Below are 27,415 nucleotides of genomic sequence, written 5' to 3'. Positions count from 1 at the left end.
CTCTGCCTTCTGCATCGGGCTTGATCCTTCCGCCCAACGCCATCCTCCTAAGGAGGTTGTCGAGGCTGTTGGGTATTGATCTACTTCAATGGGTTGAGTATTAATTTCATGGATGTAACACAACTCATCAATATAATCAAGTATCGGTTACTGACATTTATATAATAGCTGTGAATCTAAATTTTGGTTGGATTCCACTCATCAAATCCTAGGAATATCATTGTTACTTCAGAGCAGCACCTATTTTCTTTACGTTAGTGTTGTTATGGTTACTTAGTAAACAGGGAAATGTCTCAAATGTAAGGTTTTGAAAATGTCATCCTAATTTTCTGAATTATATCAATAATAAGAATTATTTTTGTTTTGTATAAGTAAAAATTAATATTAGTTGCAGTTTTATAACAAGTTTGGAAAATTATTTGGTGAATTATGAGTTTCTGTGTGGACCTTGTATCTGAGGACTCTTTTTATGAAAATATCACTTTGGGAGTGACAAAACTGTTAGGTAAGTTGGGCTGTTATATTTCTTATTCTGTGCTCCCTATAGCAGCCTTTAGGTACAAATAGTAAAATAGGTAGGTGTTTGTTCAGGTACACCTACACAACAGGATACCAATGTATTGGAAAGTAATTTGCTAAATAAATAAAAGAAGTAGAAAGTATTTCTCTTAGATTTTTAATTTACAATAAAAACAACAGGTACTTAATTACCTAAATACATACTGTATCGAAATTACAATAAAAATATAATAATTCTCATCAATATGAGTTTGCTTTATGTTTTGGTAAAAAGTTGAATCCGTCAGGTACAGGACCTAATAGCATTTCACTTATTTTTACCCAGTCAGAACAGTTTCCTGATGCCATAAGCGTTTCTAAGTCATCTCTACCAAAATACAATGGTGGTCTTTCATTAATTTTTTGTGGAGGCCTTTCTAGTAAACCCACAGGTACATATCTGTATAAGAATGATAACCACTCAAGTAAAAACCTGCGGGTATTCTCAACGCCTTGCATATCAGAGCCCCAGTGCTCCAAGCCATAGTTAGTATATTTCTTTAATATTTCAAACCTTTCCTTGCTGCTTATATCCCAAATTCTCTGTTCCTTAATCTCAGTAAATATCCAAGGCTTGATAAGTGCTCCTCTTCCAATCATCACCCCTTGTACAGTGGGAGCAATAGTTCTTCTATCAACATAATCTTGGTAACTTAATATATCACCATTGCCATACACAGGACAAGGTGCAGCTGCTTGTGCACAAGTTTCTATGTATTCCCAATCAGAGGACTTAATATATCTAGCTTCTCTGGACCTGCCATGTACTGTAACAAGTGATGCACCCCATTCAGCCATTTTAGGTACTATTGTATGTGTTATCTTTTTCCCTTCATAAACACCAGTTCTCATTTTGACTGTGAATGGTATACTTAATACTTTTGAAGCGCATCTTACTGATGCTTCTAATGCATTTAGTCTGTGCATCATACCGCTGCCTCCTCCTTTTTTGTATATCAAATCAATAGGACATCCTAGATTTAAATCTATGAAATCTAGTTCAGTATTCTCTTGTAACATTTGTGCTACTTTTGTAATAGTGTACACATTAGTGCCACATATTTGTGCCCCGAATAAGTCTTCTGTTTCATGCCTTTTGACTAAAGCCCATTCTTGTTTCATTCCTTTGAGTAAAGATTCACACAAAGCCATTTCTCCGCAAGTTATATCTACTCCATACTCCTTGCAGATTCTCCGGAAGGGTAAGTTTCCAACTGTAGTCAATGGGCTTAGGTATAACTTGTCCTTCCAGTCTATGGTTTTCTTTTCTCTTGGTAACAATTTGATCAAGTCTTCATCAGTGACAACACCACTTTGGTGTACCTTTTCCTCAGTTTTGTCTACTGGTGCATCTTTAGATTCCTCACTATTTTCTTTTGTGTCATTGTTTTCTGTTGGTGCTTCCTTAGACTCTTCATTACTTTCTTGTGTCTCCTTATTATTTTCATTTGGTCTCTTCTTTCTGTCTAAATGTTTTATCAATCTCTCAGATAAACTAAAATCATATTTTCTTTTCTGTAGAGCTGTTTGAAGTGCAGGTTGAATGGTATTTTTAGTATCATCTTTCCATTGCTTCCATTTTTCTAAATTAACCATATTGTACCCGTCTGGTGTGATATGACTAGACCCGAAGCGACAAGCAATGCCTCTGGGGCATTTTCCTCTTGTTTCATATAAATAACATGTTTCCCCCAAGTCCTTGGGTTTTGATTTTATATAGTCGAGTGCATTGTGAATGTATTTACAATTATTGTACTGGCATGGGTTTGAATTTTCAGCTGCTTCGACGCACACAATAGAAGGGCATGGCTTATTTTCCTTGTTATCTTTGTAAGTTTTCGGTCTCGCTTTATTTTGACCTCTTTTCTTGTTCTTGCTTGCATTCTGTTCTTGTCCTTCGTTAGTTTTAACTTTCTTATTGTCTAAATCATTATCTTCATCGTTATCATCAGTACACTTACGTTTATTATTGGTGTTGTCTTCAGCAGTGGTATTTTTCACCGGTCTTTGAATAATAAATTCTTCTTTTATAGCACAAACACCATCCGTTGGTTTAGTCATTGTTATACTAGTCAGTTATCCTTCTTTATATTTTTTTATTTCAATTAAACTGTTCCATATATTCTTTATTATCAAATCTAATAGGTTATTTTTTACCACACGAGACTTGACGCACGGCACTGACGGAAGTGATTACTGTCATTGTCACTGATAGGAGATTATCAACTATGTCAAATAAACTGACAGCTGTCAATACTTTTTGTAGAAGCCAGTATTGAAACCTAGGATTATTGGACATTAAAAAATATTACAAGAAAGTACCACCGGTACAAATTTTGAAATATTGCAAGATTTTCAATCGATCTAGGATAAAACCAGTCAAAATCTATAATATTTTGACGAATATTATAAGATAACCAACTTATCTTTCTAATTGAATGTATTTTAGGCCAAGATCCTATCTGCTCTCCTATTCCTCAATAACTATTATTATACTTACTGTTACTTACATTGCAGAATCTGATCCTAGGATATGTAATGTTAGCGTGGAACGTAGATCGCCCTGTGATCGCGTAGCCTTGTCGACATGGGAACAGAGACATTCCGCCATACTTCCTGAGGATCTACGAAATTTCTATGCATCCAGTGATGGGTTCCAATTAACTTGGAATTATAAATATTCAGGTCTGTTGCTTTTAAAACATCAGTCTTAATTAAGTACTATTGAGTAACTAATTTAACTCATGTCTGATATTTAATGTGTAGAATGAAATAAGAGGTCGTATAGAAAGATGTTTTTCGACATTAGATTTTTTATGGTACATTATTTTTCTTCTTTTCAGCTGATGAAATACTACCAGTAGGTTCGATTCGAGTGAATTCATTGAATGAGTTATGCCTTTCGCCGGCCCTGAAGGATTTGTTAGACTTCTCCATGACGAGACAGCACACTGGGCCTCGACCTGTGCTAAACACTAAGAGCAAAGTATTCGAGTTGGATTCATGCAGGACTATTGGAAAGGTAATTTAACCCGTGGTATGCCGTAACGCAGATCTACGCGAGACACAAAGTACTGTGTCTCATATACAAGAAGTTAATGAGTAGTGATAACTCTCACTACTTATTTTGGTTGTCGGCGTGATTGCAATAGGTTTTGTCCAGAGTCACATATAGTACCTATGTTTTTGATCAACGATTCTCAGCACTATTATAGCTTTGTCACTGCTGGACTAGGCCTCCACGCCTGGCAAGCGGGTTGCATATCGCAGTCTATCAGAAAGAACATCGGGCATTTTTGTATGGGACACTTACCTACGGCGAACAAAAATAAAATTAGGTACGGTGGATAGGCAATTAAATCTAGTTCACAATGGTATAGTTCCCATATCTGTGGGTCGTGGCAATAAGGAGAAATTGGACATTTAAAAAATATTTATAAATGTTTTTGGGCAATAATTGAAGAGGAAAAAGGGAATCAAAAATAATTAAAACAACATATTTTTCTCTTAACTTTTGGCGGAGGACTGCGATGATGATGACGAAGGACTGCGATGTAGTAAGATAAGCTAGCTACCTGCGCGAGCGCAACATAATGCCAGTTTTAAGACTATGGGCGAGAGTGAGAACGAAATATGCACATCAACTTGACGGATTTAGTCTGATTGGGTTTATAAAAATACCACGGAGTGATATTTTAACTTACTGAGCGGTCGTTTAGTAATTAGGAAAAATAGTCAACTTAAAATATCATTTTCATTTTACTAATTATTTCCATTTTCCCATTATTGTGAATCAAAATAACTACACAATATTAAATATGATTGCAAACACTATCATTTAAAAATATTTTGGTTTATGATCGCGACTTTTAAAAAAATCGGGTAAAAAACGCCCGATGTCCTTTCGGCTGCTTACTTATTACGAATCTTTTCTAATATAAATATTATTACAGATATGCCTAGTGTACACAGGCGGGCTGTGGTCAGTGTGGCTGGCGACGCGAGAAGGTGCTTGGGGTTGGCTGGCAGACTCATTCACACATTACTTTAGAATGGCATTAGTACATTTGGGTCTACCTGGTTGGCAAGCCGCCTTTGCAAATATGCCATTGATTCCTTGGGCAGAGGTGAGAACATTACAATTTTTATTTGTGAATTGAATTGACTGTGCTATTGGTGTGGTGGCTGGGTGACCTGGCGTACTGCGCAAAAACCAAGGTTCGACTCTTGCACGGAGCTAACTAGTCTTGGTATGATCCACAAATTGTTTTGGGTCATCCACAACACTTAAGAAAAATAGTGTGGCGAAACAAAAATCGTATTTTATTTTTATTGTTACAGCAACTGTTCTTACTGTTAGCGCCGCATTTATTGGATAAATCGGATATAGAGCCCAACCTTATAACGGCTACAAGTGAAACAGGATTAAATCACATCGACCCTAATATTTTTAAGACATCTGTCCGTCACCACAAGAACACCACACGACCGACTAACCAGTGATACTAATGGTTCAGAATACTAAATTAATCGACTAATAAAATAATTCCAATATCCATGCACAGAGTTTTATTCAAAGTAAATGCAAAGCGTTGAAATAAAATAAAGCATATTGTTACATAATGTATATTGAATAATTCTTGACACAATAAAATTTACAGCTAAACAACAAAACAAAATGGACGGAATGTGAGATTCTTAATGAAATACAAGCTATTCATAATAAAGATGTAGCTTAAATAAGTAATACAATAATGTAAGCGAATATTATTGAAGCTGCCATATTGCCGCACCATAGTTTTAGGCGTAATTTGGTGCTAAGTATGTGAACATTTGCAATAAAAGTTCGTTCAAATATCTGGCGTATTTTCAACTAGCTGTCTTCATTCACAAAAATATACATACAAACTAAAAACGTAATGAAAATATTGACTTAAAACTAATACAATATCAGTTATTACATAATGTCGATTTATTTACTTGTTTTCTTAACAATAGAATAAGCTACAAGACATAAATTGCTTTCAAATAATTAAATACTGCCTGTAAAATATAGCAGAATATTGTAAAAATAAAAAATAAAAATAATACATTTGCGTGATGCATTTGATTTTCGTGTGATGTACTAAAATAATGTTTTATAACGCGCTCTTTGCGGGCAGTGTGCTAAGAAAATGCAGTTTACCTTACATTACCTATAAGCAATAAGTGTCTACTACATACGTCCATCAATTCGTACAAAATATACTCAATACTTATTAATTTAGGCCACAGAACTGCGCTAAACTATAATACTTATACTAATACCTTAGAACAATGCTCAATATCTGAGGTGGGAATATAATTGAACCATTTATTTATTTATTATATAAAAATGTACGATACTTTTAATTCGTCATTCATTGATGAGCAGGATTTTTTTTTCATTAGAAAAGTTACTCTAGTTTTGAAGAAATAAAACCGATTTTTGTATACACAATACGGATTAAGTTTCTCATAACGTTGCGCAACCCATCACAAACTTGATTGGTTGATCTATGACATGTGTTAAGGTTCAGCCAATCACAACACGTCTTCGTAAAAAGTGACCAATCATAAAGCGTTGTTTCTTGTCGGACTGTGTTGCGCATCGTTTTAAATGTGTTTTTGACTATTAAATTGTACAATTCTTTGCTGTGGTAACAAACTGACATATTTATAATAACTGGAATGCCTTGTTTAAATAAATAGGGACAAATGTGGCACATTGTTTCAACATATTCGTTTTTAAATACACCCGCACTTATATTTATACTAAATTCATTTTAAGATCAATTAGTTAATTTAAATTATTAATATAAGCTTTTTTTAATACAACCATGTGATGTTCGTTTGCTTACAACATTAAATAGATTAAAGTTTTATTCGAAAATTGCAATTTTACTGCCGTACTCAGAGACATTTAATGGTTACTTAAACTATTCCTTAGTAACGATTTTGTTCCGAAAACAATTGCCGTAGGCTGTAGTACGGCAGTTAGGCATTTTTTTATGCATGCAAAATTGTTTTGAGTGATGATAATTGTGATTTGAAGATTGCTTTAACTAAACTTTGCATGATGACTGCACTTAACTACGGCAATATTCTTAATTGTATTTTATGGTAGAACAATTTATTTTAGGCGTCTCAACGTGTTTAAAATTTAGCCCAAATAGCTGAAAGCTGAGATATGTTAAAAATACTAAATCAGTGCGGGAAGACGTAGAAACGATGGTAACAGACCATCCTTTGTCATAAAGATAACCTAACATTCATTAATATCTTTTATAACAGTATTATAGTCTGATTCCTGTTGTCTGTAATATGAGAAGTAGCGCAAGTTGCGCATTAAGCGCAAGGGATGCGCAACGGGAACAACCATTTTTATGTTCACCAGATGACGCTAGTGTAAACCTTACGTTTTTTCATCCAATAGAGAATTAGCTAGTGTCACACCATTGGACATTTAATTTTTGACAGCTACAATGATTGGTTAAACAAACTTTTGAGATAAGCGCCATCTAGTGATCAAATAACGGTAGCTCTCATTAGCGCAATGGTTTGCGCACTTCCCTAGATTAAGAATGTTAGTAAATCCAACTGACTGGTACCCACTGATGGTCGGTGGACAGAGAATGCAAGGCGTCCATGATTTTAGAGTAAGTCGTGTCGATATTATTGTTAGTTATAACGAGATCTATGTACTTTTCGTTCTGTCGTTGTATGCGGGCGCTCTCTTCCAAGGTTTGTTTCATGTCTTCTTCCTGCAAAGTTTTAATATTAATGAGAATCTTAGAAGTAATTAAGATGATGGTTTTGTGATGTGCAACTTGTAAAAGAAGTGCTGAAGTAATCCCGTTTGGTGCAGGTCTGTTCCATTGAAGGTTATTTCAGTTGATCATAATTTTACACTTACTCCTTTTCTCCTGTAGATAGCTTACTCAACAAAATAGCATAGCATAGCACAATTATTTGTAAAACACTATTATTACAAGTAAAATCTTACCTCATAAAGCGACGCAAGGGACTCAAGGGTGCGCGCGCGCCGTGAACTGTAGCGAATGGAGCTCTGCCTGTCGAACTACGCATGCGCAACAAACGTCAATGCTAAACACATTCATTATAGCAAAATGGGAGATACAATGACATGCTCTATTAAAAAAAAAGTTACGAAATAAATGGCTTTTCGAAAACATAATATAAACGTCTATAGCCGAATTTTCTAAACTAAAAATTAAATAAAACTGGCATTCGAAATCTATTTCAAAATAAAAAAGGGGCATATCATCATGACATTCTACAAGGACATAAATGAGATTAAAAATTAAAATATCTATACTAATCTATAATAATTTATTATAGCACAGAAAATTCAAGAGAAAGCAGGAAAACAGGGAAAATCATTGGTGGCGAAACGGACATCGCCGGGATTGCTAGTATAGTATTAAAAATGTATGTATTTCTCACCGTCAGATTACGATTAGAAGCATAAGTAAGGTTCCTCAGCTGTTCGATTCCCGGGGCCGCTATCATGACGACGAATGGCAGAAACTCTCCGCTATTGTGAAGCAGTTTCAGAGATTGCGGGGCACAGTCCAATATGCACATTTTGCCTGGAAACATATTCAGAGACATTGTACTTTGGGTATGTGATTTATCCTTGGTGAATGTGTCATTATTGCTCTACAATAAGGATGGCTAGGATAGCTGGTGTATGTAGCATAAAAAAGCTAATTTATGAGACATTTATTTTTATAATTTGTGTTATGAAGAAAAATATAAGGTAATTCGACTGGTTTATATCCGACATTTACCGCGTCGTGCGGTGTGGCTCATTCATGATTATGGGTTCCAAGCGTAGCACGAAACTAGTCGAGTTACCTCGTCAAATACTACATTTCACGGGTAAGCCGTAAATATAATTAATTTAATATGTCTCAAGAGAGTTATAATACAAAAATAGGGTGAAAGTTATGGGAAACTCACCCTCCTTCATAACAGCTCTAATGGAGTCTAAATGGGTTCCATACAAGTGTCCGTTGTGCTCGCCGTACTCTAGGAACCGGCCGGCGTGCGCGTCGCGTTCCATCTCCTCGCGAGACACGAACCAATACGACTGGCCGTTCTCTTCCATCGGCCGAGGGGGGCGGGATGTGTCTGAAATATAGTAGAGATTAAAAATATAGACTTGTTTTCGGATTTTGTAATGAAACCTTTTGTTTAATTATAATCATAATCATCATAAGATGTAAGATGGCCACTACTGAAACAAACCTCCCTCTTAGAAATTACAATGGATGTTGGCAAAAAAGGAGTGGTTTGACCATTTTTAATTCGACTTCCCAAAAAGGAGGAGGATTTTTTTTGAGATAAGAGCTTCCGTAATACATTTTGATTTATAATAATTATAGAATATTGAAGTTTCGTTAATAAACAACAGATATAAGGGGAGCTAATGGTCATTAACTTTGGATTTGAGTATTTTGGTAATAAAAAAAATAATAACAAACTTACGAGGTACTACAGCACCAAATCGATCCGAATGTTCCTGTATCATGCGGTTCTTGATAGTTCTACGGCCAACGCCTCTTGTGCCCACTAGCGCCAATACGCGACGCAGGAACGGCGGCGTGCGCGCAACCTCCTCGTATAGAGCGAGCTCTGCGCCCTCTAGCTGCACACTCGAACGAGACTCGTAGACAAACTTCTTTTTCTTCTTTGATATCTGTAAACAAATATGGAAATTTGGTATATGACTAACATCTACAACCACTGAAAGCCTCATCTGCAACAGAGAGGTTTGCTTTAATCTCCACGTTTCGCAAACGGGTTGGGGATAACTTTTTTAAGTCAGGGAAAAACATTCAATGTCTTCTCCCGCCTTGGGTGAGACAAGAGGAAGTGTCAGACTTTTACTAACTAAAAACCACCCCATTCCTACTCTTGCTTTCCGAGTCCCGGTAAATCCGCTAGGTAGTGCAATGACCAATTTTAATCACATACCTTTCAGTTGTTACATTTAGTTAGTAGAGATGCCATTAATGGCGGCAATTTTTGTGTGATTTAATTAAGGTTGATAGGTTAACGCATAAATGTAGAGTTAATTAACGCGGTCAATCATTGGATGCGTGACCATTTTTATCATGTCATGCCTGCATGGTAGGGAGACGAAGGAACAAGATACCTATGTATTTATGATATTAGTTTACGGGAGTCATGAAGCAGATTTTTATATGATTCTGGTCTCTAAAATAAGAATATACAATGTGATAGGGGTGAGACTTCTAACCCGTTAAGGCTGAGTACTACATCTAATTATAAAGACAAAAGTCGGGGGTCGAAGGGGTCGAATCCCCTCCCCCTAAAAATTATGGCTATTTTAATATTTTTTTTACTTTTTATGCGTCGTAGAAACAAAAAAAAAAAACGACAAACGGTAGCTAATAACCTTGGCTAACTAATTCATTACTTTTTTCATATGTTTGATAATGTTTTGGTGAGAAAAAAAATCATTTGTGAATTATTTTTACCGAAAAAATCACTATTTTCCAATATTTTCAATTAGGGGTTCAACCCCTCATATTATTTTTTAGGTCGATAAAATTAGATGTAGTACTCAGCCTTAATGGGTTAGAAGTCCCAAGCCTATCACATTGTATAGGATGATTGGTAATTAGTGACCGATATTTAAACACAGCTTTCCCAAAGAAACTTTTTTGTATTCTCATTCGTTTTAATTTTATTACAATAACAAAATTTCATTAATCAATATTATTCGCTGTTAGCAGCGGATAATGCGAAAGCACGCGCGCGCGAAATTTTGTTGTTTTGTTATTGTGATAAAAATAAAACGAATAAGTATACAAAAAAGTTTCTTTGGGAAAGTTGTTTGTAATCATGAGTTCAATCACGTGTTTAAATATCGGTCACTAATTTACCAGTCACCCTATATTACTCCCTCCTTCCCTAGTGTTCTCATGAGTCCTATGTAAAAAAGTGGTGAATCTATTTATCATATAGAGGCCGTAGGCCGTAATCAGGCAGAACGTGACATTCAAATTTCAAATGAAGCACGACGAACTTGAAATGTCAAAGTTCTTGCTTAGAGGTCATTGAACCAGGAACTATACACCCACCAATTCTAGGTACGTAGGTAGGTAGATAGGAATTAGGAAAGTATACCGTATACTTACCTACTTAAGTCTAAATGGTGAGCAAAAAGTCACCTTCAAAATGAAATCGGTATTTCTAGTCTTAAGTGGTAGGTACCGAAATTACCGAATTACTAATCGATTTCTTTTTACGGTTGACCGATTTACCGTGAACGGTTATGTTGTTTTGATTAAAAAGGAAAAAGTGTAGGTGTTTTTTTTTAAATACGATTGTTTTTAGTCAGATCAAGTATGCAAAGTGCTTTTATTTTGATTTTAGCTAAATACCTCTCGTTTAAGTGTGGGAGAGCCATGCTTAGTCACGAATGGGCCGGCTCGACCGGAGTGATACCACGGCCTCACATAAAACCGACGTGAAACAACGCTTGCGTTGTGTTTCGTTGTGTGAGTGAGGTTACCGGAGACCCAATAACCCTTCCCAATCTAAACGACCCCGGATTTCCCAACAACCTTTCCATCTAGTTTTAAATTTAAATTCAAATTCCTTTCAATCGAAACTTGAACTAACTTAATCGGAGGTTGTCATATTATTTTAAGCAAAGTGCTGAAAAGATTGTTATCATTTTTTGAGGATCGTATTCGTAACTATTGTAAAAGTTATTGTAGATATCGTATGGCGTCCTATTTATACTATTACTCATCAAGTCTTCCATAAACACAATATACCAACACTAATGTACATTAGTTTCTTGAACCTTGTAGTCTAGACACTAGACATGTATGAAATTAGATCCTAACACTGACTCATAGTCTTAACATTTAATTAAAATAAAAGTACCGTTGTTTTGCGAACTTCACACGTTTGTGATTAACGAAAGAAATTTCGCTGATACAGTGTTCGTGTGAATTCCTTGTTTGATTCATAAAGTGACAAAGAAATAAACAATACGAGTTGATTGTTTAGTCATACAGATGTGCTGACTTCAATTCCGGGTACATTGACTGATTATTATTATGAAATAATGATTAGGTAATAATTAATACATTTAATCAACAAAGGCTATCCTTATATACAGGGTGACTTTGAATTCGACGTATTCCTCTTGGGAGGTGATAATACAACTAATTTCCTACAATATTAGCCCTGAGGTCCTTGGGCGGAAAGTGGCTAGTTTCTGAGATATTCAACATTTTTGGTTTTGGTAAAAAAATCCCGATTTGATTACAAAAACATCAATAAATAAAAAAATACTGGTTGGATTTTAGTAGTTTTAGTTTTAATCAGTTGCCAATACATCAGTTATCATTTATAAATACTAATAATGGCAGAAATATCATTCGTTTTAAAATAGCAAGTAATTTCATATCAAATTTTGTTTTGTGTCACTAATTTGGTCGATAGAAAATTGGATTTATTTAAAAAAAATATATGACACTAAGCGTACAAACTATTAGAAAAACTTCCTTGGTTTATTAGCTACCCAGAAACATAAAATTATTAACAAAATTCTCAAAAACAAATGAATTAATTGATGATAAGTAGAGTGTAAAGAGAAAAGGGCAATTTCAAAAACATCTTTATTTGCAAAATTTTGTTCAAAGTGACCTCCCCTATGACGAATACATGCCCGAACACGCTTCCTTATCTCTATGACGGTCACTCTTGGACTGAATATGCGTCTTATTTCGTCATAATCTTCAAATATGTTTCGGAGAAGAATTTCGATGCACGGCCAATTCCCTCTGCATAAACAAGGGACTTCATGTAAAAATCAACCGGCGTTAGTTTGATCAGAGCACTATCGATCTACTATGCGGCAATGGTAGAATGTCTTGGTTCCCACGTGTTATATTGACAGGGCGGTCCCACTACATGACTATATGGCATGCACAATGACCAAAACCTAACGCCGGTTGATTTTTACATGAAGTCCCATTGTTTATACAGACGGAATATGCCGTGTATCGAAATTCTTCTCCAAAACATATTTGAAGATAATGACGAAATTAGACGCATATTCAGTCCAAGAGTGACCGTCATAGAGATAAGGAAGCGTATTCGGGCATGTATTCGTCGTAGGGAAGGTTACTTTGAACATTTTTTTGCAAATAAAGATGGTTTTGAAATTGCCCTTTTCTCTTTACACTCTACTTATCATCAATTAATTCATTTATTTTTGAGAATGTTGTAAATAATTTTATGTTTCTGGATAGCTAATAAACCAAGGAAGTTTTTCTAATAGTTTGTACGCTTAGTGTCATATATTTTTTTTGAAATAAATCCAGATTTCTATCGACCAAATTAGTGACACAAAACAAAATTTGATAGGAAATTACTTGCTATTTTAAAACAAATGATATTTGTGCCATTATTAGTATTTATAAATGATAACTGATGTATTGGCAACTGATTAAAACTAAAACTACTAAAATCCAACCAGTATTTTTTTATTTATTGATGTTTTTGTAATCAATTCGGGATTTTTTTACCAAAACCAAAAATGTTGAATATCTCAGAAACTAGCCACTTTCCGCCCAAGGACCTCAGGGCTAATTTTGTAGGAAATTAGTTGTATTATCACCTCCCGAGAGGAATACGTCGAATTCAAAGTCACCCTGTATATAGGTTATAAGATAGATAAATAGTTATAAGTTATAACTATTTATCTATATTATAAGCTAAGGACATCTCAAATATAAACCAGATTGGCGATATATTAAAGCAAGCCAAAAGTACCCTTAACCGACGAGCATGCATAAAAAGACTGATGACTGTTGATGAAGCGAAAGGAGTAAGATTCGTAGCAATTGGAGACAGACGTGCGGTTGTGTATGTATGCAAAGACTATCAACTGATGCTTGACAGGAAAAACCTTCAAAACATCCTAATTGGTCGAATTATTTTATTTTAAAGATATTACTAATTAGAGTACTGAATTTCCTAAACTAATTTATTAAAAATGTGACCTTGCTTTGGATAAATAGATACATAAACTAATTATTTTACATATGTATTGTCCATGAGCATAACTCGAATATAATTATAGCATAACAGATAAACATTGGTGGTTACACGATTTTCTCCTGTATCATGGGTTACAAACATACAGCTTCACATATACATGAGGCCCGGAACAACAATTTGTGTCATAATATAATCACACAAAGAGTCGTTCCGTGCGGGAATCGAACCCGCGACATGTTGCACGGCAGCCATTTGCCTGACTACCGCGAAACTAGTGCCTTTCTACTCTTTCGCAGATTATACGATATAATTTATAGTGTATGTCGTAATATTTTTATAGCTAAATTATGACGACATCACATATCACTTACTCTTGCACCGCAAATGCTGATCTTATGCACGAAGTCTGCTTCAGGCGCCACATACGCCTTGCGTCTCTCCTCTAGCTCCGGAGACGGTATCAGCCCGACTGTGTCAGGGTTCTCCACGTGGCTCGCCTGCCACCAGTTAGGGTCCTTTCGGTCTGACACCTGCAAAGTTTTTATTTTGTTTAGAAAAGTAGAAAATTGCTTGGTATTGTTGACGCTTTAGTAGTGGGGGCTACAATGAGGCCAGAAGTTCGATTCGCAGGTTTGGTAGTTATGATTCTTATTTGGTTTGGATGGAATAAATCTCATTCATAGTATAAGTTCTGGAAGATTGGAACTGTCCCAGTGTATGACAATAATACACTACTCATCTTCATTACTAGTTACTTAAATATGGATGGTGAAAAGTAAATAGTAAAAAGTAATTTCTTATCTAATAAATGTACTCGCAATCTAGCTACCAGCTACCTAAACATGTAAATAAATGTATGTATATAAACATACTCCACGGATACATACATATATATAAATAATATTTGAATAGACATACACATATATGTATATTTATATAAATAAATATATATATATTATTATATAAAACTTATTATACTACACATATTATACTACATATTATTATATATAATTACTATACATTATACTACTGTGTAAGCATTTACTACTAATACATAATATTTATATTTATCTAATATATACCTCTTGGATCCGACAGACAAACTACATAATATATAGTTTTGTCGGACTATGTACTAGTTTATAAGTTCATAACATGTACCTTTTAATAAAAAGAAATAAATAAATAATAAATAATGTTACATTTTATAACTATCTATGTGTTGGTGCCTACTTTTGTAATATTTTGCATGTGTGCAAAATAAACCAAAAATGTAACTATTAAACCTTGAGACTACAAAGGTTAAACAAAGGCATTGTAAGTATGTACATTCACTTTTAGTCATAATTATAAAGTCAGAAGTAGAAAGATTTGGTTCATTTCTAATATACAGTAAGAAGTTGTAAATAAAACTGTATTAACTAAAAACCACGGTTTACTCGTATAATTATATTAATGAAGAAAGGCTTTATGGCAGGGTGAAGTCGTCGCGTCTGCGCACGCTGCTCATTATGAAGAGTTCCTCTATGACTCGAAACCAGTAGAGCTTTTCACTATTAATATTCGTGAGTAAAGCGTGATTTCCAGTTTCACGATAGTTATTATAAAAAACAACTTACTTGTAAAATATCTCCTCTCTTGAACTCTAGTCCAATTTCCTTACATGGCAGTAATGTGTCTTCCTTAGGGTCATAATCAAACAGGGCTCTCATATAGCACTGGAAATGAAAATAAATTATTTAACTTCTTTAATTATTTTTAAATATGTAAATTCTATTTATCTTTATCAAGATTATGTTAGACACATCACGATAGGAAATCCATTATGTCTTGCCCAGTTCTATGTTTTGGCTAGCCGTGCGATAAAAGGCTTTTTTCGAGGGTGTAAAATCATCCAATGGTGTTTGACGCCTTGGGCGAGGCGAGAGGAAGGGTCAGACTCTTACTGACTAAAAACCACCAGTTCTTTCACTTTACATTGTTCGTAGCTCCGAGTAGGATAAAGGGCTAGCCTGATTTTTCACAATCAAGTATATCAGTGTGATATTGAAATGTTAAGTGTTACATATACTTAAGTTACGATAATTATGTATTTGTGCTGTGTGAATGTATTGCATGTTTACAATCCATGCAATTAAGTATTCAGAATTTTCAAATAACAGTCATATTTAGCAAATATGGCTGGGAAATGTTGTATAAGTTGAATATAAAGTTATAACAAAGTTAGCATATTCAAATTGAGTAAAAACTTAAGTTAAAATGCTCAAATGCCACTTAATTTTAAGACTTAAAATGATTTATGTCACTACAAATCCTACTAATATTATAAATGCGAAAGTTTGTGTTTGTTTGTTTCTTCTTCGTATCAAAACAGCCAAAAGGATCGAGGTGAAACTTGGATCGGGGATATATTATGGTCTGGAATAACACATAAGTCATTGTTTATCCCTCAGGAACGCGGACGAAGCCGCTGGCGGAAGCTAGTATTTTAAAGAAGAGATATTTAGAAAGTACAACACAAACGTAAGTAGCATTATTCAGGAATAAACACCACACTCAGAGTCATTGAATACTAACTTAACCCAGTCTTTAACAATTGTTTTCGGAACAAAATCTACTAAGCAAGTTACTAAGCAATAGTTAATGTAATCATTAAATGTCACTCAATATAGCAGTAAGTTACACAAACATAAAAAGTTACAATACTTACACTAAGCTTATTAGATAACTGAGCAGTCTTTTCTTTGAGGTTTGGCCCAACTTTAAGTGTGATCCTATCGTTGGGCTTCGCTACGGCTTCCTTGAGCTGGTCTTCGGAGTTAATGTTAACTCCATCTACTTCTAACAGTACATCTCCTACTGACACTAAAGCTTGTTTTGCTGCGGCACTGCCCGCTAATATCCTAGCTACTATGAGCTGGCCATGCTCATCAGTCGTTACCTGGGATAATAAAGACATAATTTAAAAAAATAGAAATTATAAAAGATATACTTAGGTAATACATGCTTATGCGCCTACCACACGTACATGCCTGACCACAGTTTTAATTGCACATGCTTGTCGCATGAAAAGACTGAACATGGATGTGTCTACCACACGGCACAGTTAAGTACGCGCAAGCCACATTCTTGTCGACGTGGAAACAATGGTTCCCAATGAAGAACTATTTCTTCTGCTATTATTTTTCAAGTGTGTGCTTGTGAAAAAAAGAAAATACAAAAGTTAAAGTGTAAACGATCAAAGTGGACAAAAAAATGGCTGTTGAATAGAAAAATTCATTCACATACATATACATCTACTCAAGGATTTAAGAGATGAGCCAAGCGATTGGCGGAATTATTTACAAATCCGCAATAGTAAATCCGCCATTTTTAACGACCGTGCGCGTACAGTTACTCCACTCGACTAAACTGAGAGCGGCTTGAACACTGAACTACCAACCACACGCGCAGACAAGTTTGTACAAGTATAGCTTGCGCATGCCAGAATTTCAAGCAAGTTTAAAAACCATCAAGCCAAGCATTGGAGTTTGCGCATGCTACCGTTTTACCAACTACACGCACAGTGTTCAGTGTACAAGCTGGCATGCGCAAGTCATGAGGCCTGGCGTAAGTCAGGGCAGTAATTTGGGGCCCCTACTCTTCATACTGATGATGGATGATTTGCCGGCGACGGTGCAGGAGTCATATTGTCTACTTTTTGCTGATGATCTGAAACTGTTCCGCGTAGTGAGGGACGTCACTGATCATGAAGTACTCCAGGAGAATATAGACAAAGTAACCAAATGGAGCCAGGAAAATAAACTTTACTTCAATATCTCCAAGTGTTCAGTGATGTCATTCACTCGTGCCCGCAACCCACGACGTCATCGGTATGAAATGGAGGGGGAGCCGTTGAAAAGAGTCGAGGAAGTAAGAGACCTTGGAATTTGTTTTTCAACTGATTTAAATTTTAGGAAACACGTAGTAAATATATGTAGTAGGGCTTATAGAAATTTAGGTTTTATTTTAAGACAGGCGCATGAATTTAACAATATTAAGGCTTTAAAAGTTCTTTATGACGCTCTGGTTAGAAGTCACCTCGAATACAGTGCAGCCGTCTGGGGACCTAGTGAGGCCAAATATAAACTCATGCTAGAGAGGATTCAAAATAAGTTTGCAAGATTTCTCTACTTGAAGTATTATCAGGTGTACCCAGGTTATCCATTACTATACCCGACACTTTTTGTGTTGGGCATGGTAGGATATTTTAAACTGGCGGTGCCGCGCGCGCACCAACCTGCTGCAGCGAGCGCCGCTGACGCGCGCCGTGCGCACGCTTAATGCCATAGCCAACCACCTGGATTTGTTTTCGTGCTCACTGAATGACTTCACTGTAGCCACTTATAGGGTGATAAGTTATGAGTTTGAGTAGCTATAGAATATGTTGTTTTGTTATATATGTGTTATTTATGTTAGTGTAGTGTAATAAGAACCTGTCTGCCGCATTAGGCATGTCCTGTAATGGTAGATGTAAGGTGTGAAATAAATAAATAAAAAAAAATAAATAAAAATAAAATAAAACTGCGGTCAAGCATGCACGTGTGGTAGGCGCATTACTTATTAGAAACTTGCTACATAGAAGTTAAGGTAGAAAAATATTTATTATGTACATATGAGTAATGTTTTATTACTTCATTGACATATATAGAGTAAGAGAAAGTCATTAGGTTGTGGATCATATCAGTAAAGTTAGAACTTCTTGTCAAAAACATAGAACAAAGTAATTATTTTATAATTGTTTATAACTAAGCTGATTGCTGTTTAAGGGTTATTGAACCCTAATTATTAAAGGTAAGTCCTAACTAGTTCACTTAAAACATCAAAACATTTTTATTTACTTACAGTTAAACCTAAAGGCTGTCCAGGCACTTTCCTAAGGCCCACAACTTTGACAGTTTCCACAGGCATGTCACCGTTCTCCTCAGTGGAGCCCTCTGCTGTGTCCTTATTGCCTTCTGTCTCCGGCAGGGCAGGCTTCTCATCAATACCAGAACCTCGGTCTAGCCAAATTGCACCTATTTGGTCATGAGCATCTATTAGAGCCTGGAATAAAATACATTACTTTAATATTTCATCAAGATAACTTAAACAGAGTTTATTTCCAAAACAAAACACTACTCAGAAGTGTTTAGCTAGTATTTATATTCATGGAAACGTTTACTTTAACAATACGATCGAAATGTCTTAATATTCATTAGAAAATCAATAGCAAGTGCAGTAAATCTGGTGGAGCACTCATTAAACTGGCATCTATTACTAAATCGTGCAGTAAATATTTGTGTTACTTTGTAAACACGTCGCTGAAGGCTGGCTAATATTGGAAGGGGCGTACGTACCTTAAAGTGTGCCCTGGACACAATAATAGCTAGTTCGGCTTGTTCAATAGTTCGTATATTGTTGCCACGGTACTCGCTCAGCGACCGTATTATGTTTACGTTGCCCAACGAGACAGGTTTTACGATCAAGTCCTCTTCCGAATCGATAGACTGCAATAACAACACTCACCAGTAATTAAAATAGAACCCAGGAACGGCTGTTGGCACTCCAAAATACGAGCTACGAGCATTTATAGGCGTGGCACTTGTCGTTAAATTGTTGAATGAAAACTGCAATAATACTACTCGGATACTACGTCGTATTTCCAATAAGAAATAAATCAACTATTTACTGGCCGTTACTGGAGAGAGTTGCAGAAAACAGCCACATTTATGTACTAAATATGTTTTTGTTGTAATAAAAGAACACACCCAAACGAACACAAGCACGATTTCACACAATCTTGTTTTCCAACTGCAACTTTTGACAGTTGCTAGTGACAACTGTACACAATTTTTAACCTTACTTCCTTGACGTAACATTCAAAATTATGCCACAGTTTATTGATTTTGTGTGTGTGTATCGCTAGGGCACCGTGTCTGTCAGTTCAAAGAGAATGAAACCGTTCTTTGTTACAAAGCGACACTGTAAAGCATTAGAAAAGGATAGCAATATGATTACATGTTTAACTCGGTGGAACGTGTAATGCACGTTTTGTAAAAATCTGATTGGATATTGGAAAAAAAATCGCACAAAAATTTACTGTTTTTGTAATTTGAGTAAAATTATAATGTCAATTTTTGTGTAAATTTTTTGTACACGTTACAATAAAGAAAATATTAGAAAGCGAAACCGGAAAAGCGTCTTGTTTATTTTGTAACGGCGAATGAGAAATAAAATATTCATACCTCATACTTCCTTCCAAAGTCTGGACTCTCAACGATGCTTTTTAAAAATATAACTTCATGATTAGCTAAATCCTCCTCAGGTTTCTCTTCTTCCTTTTCTAAAACAATAAATTGCTTTGAGCTTCCCCATAATAGTTAAATCATTAAATAAAATATGTTAACTAAGCCATAAAGGTTTAACTTAAAACCTAATTTTAACTTAGGTAATCAAAAGCTTGATCCGGAACTGTGGACTACCTAGTGGGTTTACCGGGGCTCCGGCTGGAAAAGCAGAAGAAGGAACAGGGTGGTTTTTAGTCGAGGGGTAATACGATGATTTCGCCCCTCAAAAAAAAGGTAATCAAAAGCTTAAACTACTTATAACTAGAAGCTTTCACAAAACGCCGGCGCCGTGACGTGGGTAGTTCGCGCGCTAAAATAACCACAAAGGGCAGTGACTAAATTAACTCTTTCTGTGAAGGTTTTTTTACCTAATAACATTTCCCATTGGCATTTAAAAACATAATCCCTGTTACGCTCCGACCCACGCCTGTAACCCTGGCCCGGGCTTAGTCGCTAGGGGAGTATGATAACCATCAACCATGTATCTGTGACACATTGATTTTTTTATACGAGCTTTATTGACACAAAGGTCATCACACACGCAACCTCATTCCGCCAATATTACATACACTGTGTGTTATTGATTGAGACAACTGTTTGTATAAAAAAGTATGGGAAAAGGCATTTGTTTGGGCCAGATTGCTCTTGTAGGTAATCAATTGAAGATATCAATGCAATGAAAAAAGATGTATGGGATTACGAGGCTACGTTGTTTATTTACTTGTTCGTCTTCTAATTTTCTAATGCTATTATTACCTACGTGTTACGAGGTTCAAAGTATCTACCTTGAAGATAGATTACGTTTTCTTGAAGGAAATATTTACGTTGAAAATATTAAATAGGCTCGATATAATTCTTTCCTGTTTCCGGGAACGTAGGTAGTTCTGTCATTGACCATTGTCATGGTCGATTATAATTGAAATGTTTTTTTTTTTCTGATGACGTTATAGGGTAGAGGACTAAGGGGAAGGCCTTTGTTCAAGTGGACGTCTTCCGGCTGATGATGATGATCATGATGTTATGGGGTAAACAAAACCCATTTAGTTATTATGGTGTAAACTACGGTTGTGTTATGTAAACATAAATACCTACTGTGCTTAAGTGAAATAGTTGGGTTTAAGTTTAAACATTTTACGATTCCTTCGCGCCCTAGTTAAGCCATTAAACCCCGCGCATTGGTTGATATTGAGACTCTTTGATACATTAAGCTGTTGTCCCCTTGTGAATATTAGGACAGTCGTTAAGAGAGTTAAACAACAGAAAAGTAGACGAGTAAACAACAATGATTTATTATTAAATACGCGCAAACCTTTTTCGTGGAAGAAAGGGGCTGGCGAATTCTTTTATTCATTTTTATGATGGTAACATTTCAGAGAGATGTCATCGTTAGAGACTGTACGGTTGGTGCGGTGGCTCGGTAACCGGTTGCCGCGCCACGTGTAGCGGGTTCGAATTTTGCACGGAGCAACTCTTTGTATGATCCACATCACACTGTTGTTTTCTTGTTTCGGGTCTGGGTGTTACGTGAATGTGAACTTGTATATTTGTAAACGGGCCTGTGACACAGAAGAAAATCCCATTATGGGGCAACATTTTTATAAAAAAAATTAAAGATAGAGTTGGGTGCCCTTCCTTATCGCAGATAGTAAGAAATTACCTACAAAACAACCGTTAAACTGTCCCTATTAATAACGACAGTTGATTCCTAAAGGAATACATTTATAAGGCCTTAAAAATTAAAAATACGTGCTAGAAATCTGAGTAGGTAGCAAGTTAGATTTACATAGCTAATTGCGACATTATTACAGGGCGGATAGCACGCAACATAGCCGTTATTGTGAAGCACGTACATCGTTCATACATACCTACTAACACGGCTAATATTAATTAAAATTAGTAGGTATTTAAAAGGCTCAGAGCTCAGACTACTTAGATAGTTTGATGAAGATTAAGTATGGGAGAGCAGGCCGAATGAGCAATTTTTTTTAAAGGGGCAAAATTATCTAATGATTTGAGGCGAGAGGGAGTGTCAGACTATTACTGTCTAAAAACCCCCCAGTCCCTACTCCTGCTTTTCAAGCCGGAGCTCCGGTATCCCGTTAGGTAGTCCGCAGATCGCTGTCGCGATTGGATTGATACCACGGCCTCACAACGTGAAATAACGCTTGCTTTGTGTTTCTTCTTTCCCATTCCCAATCTTCAAATTCCTAATACCCCAACGAATTTGGTGTGGCCGGTGCCTGCCCTATCACATAAATAAATATTGAAATTGACCGATAAATCTGTAGATACGAGTTAGTTAGTTAGTGGTTACATGAGGTCACTACAGAAAATCAGGACATCTGGTATAGATCAGACGCTAATGTAATTAGCTATGCGTAACGGCGTAATGTGTTGTCTGTTGTCTCTAATTATGTGTTGTCTCTCTGTATGTTAAACCCTTGTATGTTTTACGACATTTATTGCCATTCCATCTGGTACGTGGTTGGTTAGTGAACCGCGAAAATACGCATCTTGACTATATCCCAAGTTACTCGAAGTTGGTATAATAATTATGCTTCTTCTGTCTTCGTCCCCATAAAGAAACTCACTTCTGTGAGAAAATATATGAAAGTTATGTTCTCATACCATACCAGCATCATCAGATGTCTAGTTAATATGACCAGTCCACACAGAGTGAACATTTTGTCATTTTCATGTACACTACTTTCAATATGGTATGCAATCACCGCCGCCCATGGTCACCCTAACATCAGAGGCATTATAAATGTGTTGTCAGCCTTTTGGGGGTTAGGAATTTAATCAAATTAGTTAGGATTGTTGGGGAATAGGGGATTGGGAAGGGGTAATTGGGCCTCCGGTAACCTCACTCACACAACGAAATACAACGTAAGTATTGTTTCACGTAGGTATTCTGTGAGGCCGTGGTATCACTTCGGTTTAGTCGACCCATATGTGCCGAAGCATGGCTCTGCCACACTATTCAGTTTCTTTAATTCCACCATTACTAATGATTTATGTCTACAACATGACAGACATAGCAGGAAATCTGTTAATGTTCCTGTATACATATCTGTTTAATATTCATGAAATCTAAACGTGCTAGGAACGAACGTAGTCTAGCCGTTTAGCGCATAGAGTAAGAGCCTAGCCCATTTTTCTGCGGTAAAAGATAAGAATTTAATTAAAAGTTCATGAGCTTTCGAAGGAAGCTATTATCTAGATAATGAGATTTGGGAAAATGATTAAGAATAATGCTTCAGATATTTAATAACCCGGCGAACTCCATTTCGCCACCAATGATTTTTCCTGTTTTCTTGCTTTTCTCTTGTTTTTTTTCTGAATTTGCTTTGCTGTAAATCTCACGGAACGCAAGACCATTTCAACGAATGCAAAACCGTGGAAATAGGTTCGTCCGTTCTGGAGTTTTAGCGTTAGGAAGGCTAAAACCCGACTTACTTTTACAGGCTATGGTTTATTTTTCAAAATGTGGGTTACGATTTTTAAACAGCGTGGTTGGCTTCGTAGGCATAGAAACGTAAAACAATCGATTGTCATTTGTCTCTAGAACTGGATGTCTAGACAATAACATTATTATAATAGGTGTAACTAAGTAGTCAATTTAGGAATTTAGAATTCGTGTGTGGCTACAATAACTTAAAATTCTATACTTCTATGTGGAATTGTCCTAGAGCAAATTGTCTATTAAGGTAACTTTTTCATACTTGATCCTTCACAACAGCAGGGCTCTATGATAGACGTCATGGTTCCTAACCTTTTTCTGAAACTGGGATTATACCTGCCTGCTTTTAAACCTGGTAGATTATTAGATTTTAATTAAAACTTTCAACGAAAATTGATTTAACGAGATATCATAATTAGTTTTTAAGAATTGATACATTTTTAATAAAAACACACTTAATTTTCCACTTTCTCAATACTTTTAATTAATTCTAAAAAACTAATTATGTACCGGACAAACCAATTTTGATGAAAGTTTTCATAAAATCTAAGCTATTTTGTCTTTTCTTATTGTGCCTACCTTACATTATTTCACAATGTCCTATCCATAGCAACCATATAGGTGAGACGAAAAAAATTTTTTGAAAGATGCACTGATATCTCGGGTTACGTATTTTTAAACAGCGTGGTTGGCTTCGTAGGCATAGAAACGTAAAACAATCGATTGTCATTTGTCTCTAGAAGTGGAAGTCTAGACAATAACATTATTATAATAGGTCGTAACTTAGCATAGGTATCAGGGACAATCTTGGGAAAATTAGAAATATTTTTATAAGGTTCGACATCCATATTTGTCAAAATAAGTCCGTTACATAATTTTTCTCGATTTTCTTCCTCTCGCCGTAATTTTTCACATATTTTATTTTGTGTTACTGGTTAGTATTCGGTATTTCCTATTACTTTTTTAAATAAAAGATAAATATGAGAATGTTGTTTTTATAAAACTCTCCGGTGTAAACCAGTTTTTCTGAAACTCGTAGCTAAATATCTTAACAAGAATCTAATATATTGCCGCACCATAAATAAAAAGTACGTGGGTACGTACTGGTGCAATACCGATTTTATTTTTATTATGTTTTTGCAAGCTACATGGTACCTGAGATTTATCTCTTTGAGGTGATACTGTGTACCTGGGAGAACCGATACAGATAATACCTCTAATAACAGACTGTAAACGTTCTAAAAACGTGAATTTATTACTGCAAGCTGTTTATTTGGTATACTAAACTGTTAAGAATGTGTATTGTATAAGATCTTAGAAACATATTTGGCAGGTGTGAGAAATTGCTAGTGGTTACGCACAGACTAGAAAATTATCATAATTTTCTTAGCCTCGCACACGCTTTTACGATGTTATTCGTGATTTTACTCTCAAGAATTCGAAACTATTTCAATTGTTTGCTATATTTCTCATACCGAAACACTCGTTTGAGGTTATGCTATGATTTAAGATTTGCACTATCCAATCTCAGTCAACAGTGGGCACAAACTCACCTTCATCGGGAGGTTTATTTCCGAAGGCGAAATCCTTAAATCCTCGCCAGTTAACAGTGTATCGTCCGCTGCGTCGCACCATCATCGGGATTTAGGTAAACACAGCACGAAGCGTGCACTCTCGAACGGATAACACGTTGCTCACTAGCGGGTGGACAGCGGCGTTACCCGGCACCGGTAGATATTCGCAACAGACGTGCGGGATCGATGCGTGGCGGCGACGCGTCACCGCCGAGCCGCGGCGTCAGCTGAGCGCGGTACGTCACACCGGCGCCGCCCGCCCGCCGCGCTTGCGCAAACCCGCCCGCCCTGCACTCGACGCCCGCCCAGCCGCGCGCTCACAGTTGGCATGTCGTCTTCCACGCTCCGGATCGTTTTAAAACGCGATTAAGCAGTCGCTACTCCTTCAGTGAACGTTCACTGAACAAAGATATAAAATTAGAGAGTAAATGATGACTGATGCTGGACAGATTTAGTCACTCTGAGGCTGACGTGCTTCAGTAAATTATTTGTTGGCATTTAATGTTGCGGATGAATGTTTACACGCTTCTAAAGTGGCGTACTGAAGTTTACTAGCGCACGCGACGTCTAACAGGTCTGCCGACAAAGCACTTTACTAGGTTACAGCTAGACTTTTATTGCGTGACTAAAATAGAGATTACGGAAGTTTGCTACATACTTTGTAGAAGTTGTAGGAAGCCGTTGCGAATAACATCCGCGCACATAAAAATTACTCTTAGCAATTTATTGAGAAGGAAAAGTTATTCGCACTGTTATATACCTGCGTTGTATATAGAGATGTCTTATTTAAAGCTATGAAAATGTAGCCATAAAGCTAGGCACATAAAATTATTACGAGCGCTCTATAAAAATTGCGTGCCACTCACATTCGATACTTCATGTACGTTTAAACGTTAATGTTACGAACTTTTTATTTTTAGCCCAAACGAAATATGATAAAGGCAAATAATCTTGGAGTGTGGGTATGAAACATGTGCAAGTATGTACCTACGTAATTATAATCGCAGAAAAACAAGCGATTTTCGATATTTTTGTGAATAGTCCACAGTGTTGCATCAGTGAACACATGATCGAATAATATTTACCTATATCGGGTAACAATCAAATCTGCGATGTCCTATTGACCCCATGTTATTTATATCTAGTTTGTCTGTGCGTCACATTCGCAAGTTTTTATTGGACTCGCGTCATTGTTTGTCAAATTTTATCATTGGCACAATTTTTATGAGAAACGATAACATCACTGAGAATTATCGAATTATCATGTGTTTCTGTTATTAAGTTATTATTTTTTTAACCAAGCATGCTTAACTGTGTAAGATCTAAATATAGAGGAGTTATCTTAGAAGTCATTGTGATTGGACAAAGGTATCGCCGCGTCTGCAGTTAGTAACACTTATCGCAATGGACGTTACTTATTTAACAGAGAAGCAAATAGAACTGTGCTAGTAACATGAAATAGGTGCCTAGGTACTAATTAATGAGTACTTAAATAATAGGGCCCATTGTTGGAACATATTACTGTGTAAAATTGTAGACCACACTGTACACTATGGATGCATTAAAGTGATTTGATTTGAAAATGTATTAAAAAGAAGGTACCCAGTAAGTGGCATTCTGCACTTTACCTCTTCACCTCCTTGGGATAAAAGCATGAGTTAATAATTGCATTATACTTGTGTCTGAACGCCAGCGACAGAAGCATGAGTTAATATTTGAATCTTACTTGTGTCACTAACCGCCGTACTCAGAGTCTCAGTCATTAAATGATTACTTAAGAATTGCTTTCGTTACAAAATCGTTACTAAGAAATCGTTTAAATGATCATTAAATGTCACCGAGTACGACATTAATATTATAAATGCGAAAGTTTGTTATTTATACGCCAACATGGTTGAAGGAGCTGATTATGATCTGGGATAACACACATAGCTACTCTGTGTCTCACAGGAACCAGGGCGAAGTCGCTGGCAGAAGCAAGTCTAAAAATAAAAAGGAAAACAAATAGAATGTAATATTTCTTCCTTTATAACTAATAGCTCTAATATAATGTAAAAGCCTCAAGCAACAGTCACTTGTTGGTTTGTTACGTCTTTCATGATCGTGTATAAATAACGAGCATCGTTAGCTCTTTACTTCCAAGTATGGTAATTTGTTTTCTTGTCAGTCTACTATAATATTACTGGCACGAAAATTATAACGACAGTATTCCATTTTTGAATAAGTGAATTTAATGTTACCAGATTAAAATTTTTGTATTTATTTTCATGTGACACAGATTTATATTTGAATTATTATAATGTTATAGTTAATAAGTGAATTATATGTTACCAGATGTAAAAAAAATATAATATATT

General features: G+C 35.9%; 3 protein-coding genes across 7 annotated transcripts; 1 reads left to right on the top strand and 2 right to left on the bottom strand.

Annotated features, from left to right (window-relative positions):
- Nucleotides 1-266: 266 nt before the first annotated feature.
- LOC118273149 (tubulin polyglutamylase complex subunit 2) lies at nt 267-5,386 on the top strand. Its single transcript, XM_035589961.2, has 5 exons — nt 267-505; nt 3,076-3,243; nt 3,402-3,580; nt 4,512-4,685; nt 4,900-5,386. The coding sequence occupies exons 1-5, from the start codon at nt 430-432 to the stop codon at nt 5,059-5,061; spliced, it is 759 nt and encodes a 252-aa protein (XP_035445854.2). The 5' UTR covers nt 267-429; the 3' UTR covers nt 5,062-5,386.
- Nucleotides 661-2,758, bottom strand: LOC118273146 (tRNA-dihydrouridine(47) synthase [NAD(P)(+)]-like). The gene has a single exon (XM_035589956.2). The coding sequence runs from the start codon at nt 2,617-2,619 to the stop codon at nt 760-762; it is 1,860 nt and encodes a 619-aa protein (XP_035445849.2). The 5' UTR covers nt 2,620-2,758; the 3' UTR covers nt 661-759.
- LOC118273147 (protein PALS2) lies at nt 5,169-25,289 on the bottom strand. 5 transcript variants are annotated; one of them, XM_035589957.2, is made up of 12 exons: nt 25,038-25,289; nt 19,920-20,017; nt 19,032-19,181; nt 18,538-18,738; nt 16,364-16,594; nt 15,273-15,371; nt 14,025-14,183; nt 9,091-9,301; nt 8,563-8,733; nt 8,044-8,189; nt 7,583-7,657; nt 5,169-7,340 (listed from the first exon to the last, which is right to left on the bottom strand). In XM_035589957.2, exons 1-12 carry the CDS (start codon nt 25,120-25,122, stop codon nt 7,164-7,166), a joined length of 1,803 nt encoding a protein of 600 aa, XP_035445850.2. In that variant the 5' UTR covers nt 25,123-25,289; the 3' UTR covers nt 5,169-7,163. The 5 variants fall into 5 exon arrangements, with proteins under 5 accessions (XP_035445850.2, XP_035445852.2, XP_035445851.2 ...); XM_035589959.2 differs by lacking the exon at nt 7,583-7,657 and having other exon boundaries at nt 25,038-25,284; XM_035589958.2 differs by lacking the exons at nt 19,920-20,017; nt 25,038-25,289 and adding an exon at nt 19,443-19,587.
- Nucleotides 25,290-27,415: the final 2,126 nt, after the last annotated feature.

Source organism: Spodoptera frugiperda, chromosome 1, assembly GCF_023101765.2.
Source record: "Spodoptera frugiperda isolate SF20-4 chromosome 1, AGI-APGP_CSIRO_Sfru_2.0, whole genome shotgun sequence".
NCBI lineage: Eukaryota > Metazoa > Arthropoda > Insecta > Lepidoptera > Noctuidae > Spodoptera > Spodoptera frugiperda.
Note: the sequence above shows the minus strand (reverse complement) of the source record. Positions and strands in the feature narration are given on the sequence as shown.

Bases quoted from the DNA above. Each gene is read 5' to 3' on its own strand.
- LOC118273146 (XM_035589956.2), bottom strand. From the start codon at position 2,619: ATGACTAAACCAACGGATGGTGTTTGTGCTATAAAAGAAGAATTTATT.
- LOC118273147 (XM_035589957.2), bottom strand. From the start codon at position 25,122: ATGATGGTGCGACGCAGCGGACGATACACTGTTAACTGGCGAGGATTT. The intron at 19,182-19,919 runs GTATGAATATTT...TTGTTATTGCAG, and splicing joins ACTTTGGAAGGAAGTATGAG to TCTATCGATTCGGAAGAGGA. The intron at 15,372-16,363 runs GTAAGTATTGTA...TTTCATTTCCAG, and splicing joins AGTTATCTAATAAGCTTAGT to TGCTATATGAGAGCCCTGTT.
- LOC118273149 (XM_035589961.2), top strand. From the start codon at position 430: ATGAGTTTCTGTGTGGACCTTGTATCTGAGGACTCTTTTTATGAAAAT. The intron at 506-3,075 runs GTAAGTTGGGCT...CTTACATTGCAG, and splicing joins GGGAGTGACAAAACTGTTAG to AATCTGATCCTAGGATATGT. The intron at 3,581-4,511 runs GTAATTTAACCC...ATATTATTACAG, and splicing joins CATGCAGGACTATTGGAAAG to ATATGCCTAGTGTACACAGG.